Source organism: Pteropus vampyrus, unplaced genomic scaffold, assembly GCF_000151845.1.
Source record: "Pteropus vampyrus isolate Shadow unplaced genomic scaffold, Pvam_2.0 Scaffold19, whole genome shotgun sequence".
NCBI classification, from domain to species: Eukaryota; Metazoa; Chordata; class Mammalia; order Chiroptera; family Pteropodidae; genus Pteropus; species Pteropus vampyrus.
Window position 1 is genome coordinate 14871461 of NW_011888800.1, and position 4075 is coordinate 14875535.

Genomic DNA, 4075 nt, shown 5'->3' on the forward strand with positions numbered 1-4075 from the left:
ATAAAGAAAGGCATTCCAAGTAATATTACTGTATCAGCCAAGGTCTCAACAAGAAACAGAGGACACACTCAAACTGAGTAATTGGAGGGAATTTTAATAAAGAGGCCATTTACAAATATGTGGAGAGGATTTAGGGAATTCAACAAGGCAGAAATCTGGCCCTAGCCACACAGGGGCCCTTCACTATCCCAAGGCCTGAAGTCAGCAAGGGGAGGGCAGCTGTATAGAAAAAAAGCTGCCTGACTGGAATTGGGGCTTTACTGGAATTGGGGCTTTCTGGACTACCCTCCTACTCTGTTCCCCCTGCCCTCCAGTTTCCTGCTAGTGCCTCTTGTTGGCCAAACAGAAGCCAGAGAGCAAGGGAGCCCATTGATACAGTGTAAACACATCATCTTCCCTGGGCACAGAGCAGGGTGGGGAGTGGATGTCGAGAGGCAAACAAGATATCCAGAAAATGGAAGTGTATAAATAAGAGGATATATTAGTTACCTATAGCTACTGTCAGAGTTGGGTGGCTTAAAACAACACAAATTTATTATCTTATAATTTTGGAGGTTAGAAGTCTGAAACGGGTTTCATTGGGCTAAAATCAATGCATTCCTTTCTAAAGGCTATAGAGGAGAATCCACTTCCTTACCTTTTCCTGCTTTTAGAGCCTGCACACATTTCTTGGCTCTCCGCCCCTACCTCTATCTTCAAAGCCAACAATTGCATCACTCTGCTTCTGTGGTCACATCTTGTTCTCTGAATCTTCTGCTTTCCTCCTTCCTCTTTTAAGAGCCCTTGTGATTAACTAAGCCCACCCAGAAAATCCAAGATAATCTTTCTAATTTAAAATATTTGATTTAATCACACTTGGTCTCTTTGCCATGTAAAGTAACATAGTCCCAGGATCTGGGGATTAGCCATATGGACATCCTTAGGGGGCTATTATTCTGCCTACCCCATAGAGGGAATAAACCATTTCTGGAATAAACTGGATTGTGGGGCAGGGTGCTGCCCTAAGAAAGTAAATAAGGCAAAAAACAGGAAATGCAGATCAAAGCCAAATTATGGGAGCTTTAGATGCTAAACTGTCTGAATTTCATTCTGTAGACAAAAGGGAGCCATTATAAGTCCTTCACCAGGCAAGTAGTTTGTTAGTTGCATTAAGAAAGATGATCTAATCATGGTGCTCTGGGTGACTTAGAGGGAAAAACAGAAACCTTTCAAGATGCAATTAGAGTAGTCCAGGCCCAAAGGAACAAAGGCCTAAAACAAGAGTGATGAGAAGGGATGATATGAAAAGTACTGTGCAATAAGACTCTACAAGAAGTGCTAACCAACTGGACTTAGTAAGACGGAGAAAAATCTGAATTTTGGAAGTGACTGGCAGATTAATGGTATAATCTAGAAAATCAGGAGAGCAAGTCTGTTTCAGGGAAAGATGAGGAGTTGGGGCATAGTAGTAGAAGCTCGGAATAGAAATACAAATAGAATCTTACCAACTCTAACACACCAATATTTTATGTACTATTAAGAAAAAATTAAAATATGGCACATACCTTCTTAAATATATAATTTTTACTTTATTGAAAGAGCTGTATTAGATGTACACATTGATTTTTTTTTGAAGTCTTTTAATCGACATGCAATAAATTGCATTTGTTTAAAGTATACAGTTTGATTAAATTTTGACATGCATGCATCTGTAAAACCATCACTGCAATCAAGGTGGTGAACATATGCATAACCCTCAGGTTTCCTCATGCCCCTTCATAATCCCTCTCTCTGTCTCTTCCTACCACTCTTTGATCCCTAAGAAACTACTAATTTGCTTTCTGTCATACAGATCAGCTTATATTTTCTATAATTTTAGATAAATGGAATTATACCATATACATTCTGTTTGGTCTAGCTTCTTTCATTCAGTATAATTATTTTGAGGTTCATCTACATCATTGTGTCTATCAATAGTTCATTTCTTTTTATTTATTTATTTCTGAGTAGATTCCATTGTGTGGCTATAGCACAGTTTGTTTATCTGTCCACCATCTAATGATCATTCAAGTTGTTTACAATTTTTGGCTATTACAAAAAAGCTGCTATGAGTATACACAGATTTTAAAAATAATATATCTCCCTTGTGCAAACATAAAAAGGGAAAATATAAGTGAAATAATTCATTAATATTAAAACTTCTTCATGTTCAAATTCCAACTTTTTGAATCACTTTTGACTCAAAGTCATCAGTGTCTGGTTTTTTTCCCCACATAATATCTCCTCTACCACCAATTTAAAAAAATTTTGAAAAAACTAAAATTTCTAGAAGAGAAAGAGTTACACTGTATATAGAAAAGAAACCTAAGTAGAACGTCACAAAGTTGTACATGGTAAGCAATTGAATTAGTAAAGAAAGGAGAACAATGTTTTTTCCATGCCAACCTGTTCTTCATTCCTACTTAAAAATTTGTAGTGGCTCCTTATCACCCAACAGAAAATAGCCCAGGTTCCTTGGCAAGGCATATAGGGAAGACCCTTCAGTGATGTCTTTAGTTCTTTTCTCTCCCCTCCTCACAACCCTCCCATCTAGCCACACCAAGCATTCACCAACTTATCCTGTACTTTCTTATCTTTGTGCATGTGTTTATGCTGTTCCTTTTTCCTAGAATGACCCATATCTATGACCTCTTCAAGTCTCAAACTCAACCTGTTTTTCAGTGTCCCCTCAAGCCCTGCCCCCTTATCCAATGATTATTTCTTCATGTGTTTTAAGCTTCTTTTATTTATTACTTCTGTTATAACACTTATCAAGGGTATTATCCTATTTTTGTGTCTCAATGAGCTGTCATCTCTTTGAGGAAGAGGTCATATCTTGTTTGTCTTTCTATTCCTGTTTTCTAGAACTCTCCCTGGCAATTAGTGGGTATATAGCAAATAATAATTGCCTCAAAAGATCTGATTGATATTATACCTCCTAAGGAGAAACACAACCAGCTAAGTACATTGCTATTTCCTGAATGCATTATTATCTTCTAGGGAAGATCTTTCTAGGAAAAATCTGTAAAATCCTCTGCAAGAAAGAAGGGAGTGAGTAAAAATTTCATTTTGAATGGAAGTTTAGGAGTAAGGTAGTATAAAAAAAGGAGGGTTGAAAGGAGAATGGACAAGGGGTATAAAGAATTAGTGAGGATGGCTCAGGAAACAATAGAGAAATGGGCCTAGAAAGAGAGTGGGAGAGGAGGAAAGAAGAAAAGAGAGAAGAGTAGAGAGAGTGACCATGCAGCCAGAATTTTAGAATCTTACTTTGTTTAATGGCAGGAGAGTCACTGGACAATGCTTTCTCACACGGATGTTCCAAACTCTTTACTGAATGAACCCCATTTTGTATTCTTCACATCCCTCCCTCTCAAAAGACACAAGTGTGCTTCTTGCAACTGCCTTACAATTAGCGCATTGTTCCTCACTGTTTTCTGGGAAAGGCTGGAGGAGGCAGAGTAGTATGGTGGAAAGGCACTCACTACACGGAATCAGAAGGCCTGGCACATCCCAGCACTGGGGCCTTAAGCAAAGCACTTAGCCACTTTCACCTCAGAATCTTCATCTGTAAAATGGGTTATTAATATCTGTCCAGGCTTCCTTTCCAGGTTGTTGTAAAGATCTAAATAAGTGAAATAATATATATGAAAACACTTTGTAGGTGGTCAGGTTGCTCTGCAAATGAAGGTAACATTACCTTTTTTGTTGAGTTTTTCATCCAGTAGAGAGACCCATTGGCAGCCCTGTTTCTTGTTAATAAGTCTTGTTTACAGAAAGGAGATAACTGTTTTTTTTTCTTATTAGTAGTATTCTGAAGTCTCAGGAAGCTGACTTGTTTAAATGTTCATGGCCCATGAGAAAGGCATATAAGAAACCATGGCACTCCCTTTTCAAAAAGAGTTGGAAAAATACAAGAACATTGATGAAGATGAGCTTCTTGGCAAACTCTCAGAAGAGGAACTGAAACACTTGGAAAATGTTCTCGATGACCTAGATCCTGAGGTTAGTGACGTGGAACTGAAGCAGTATGGTTAATGATAGCATGGGATAAATGGCA

At 38.1% G+C, this 4075-nt stretch overlaps 1 protein-coding gene across 1 annotated transcript in view; it reads left to right on the forward strand.

Moving 5' to 3' along the window:
- Positions 1–3828: 3828 nt before the first annotated feature.
- The window catches only part of TMOD2 (tropomodulin 2), a 29009-nt gene continuing 28762 nt past the window's right edge, over positions 3829–4075 (forward strand). The window contains exon 1 of the mRNA XM_011355113.2: positions 3829–4020. Within this exon, the coding sequence (XP_011353415.1) occupies positions 3895–4020 (126 nt within the window). The 5' untranslated portion in view covers positions 3829–3894. The remainder of the gene's footprint in view (positions 4021–4075) is intronic.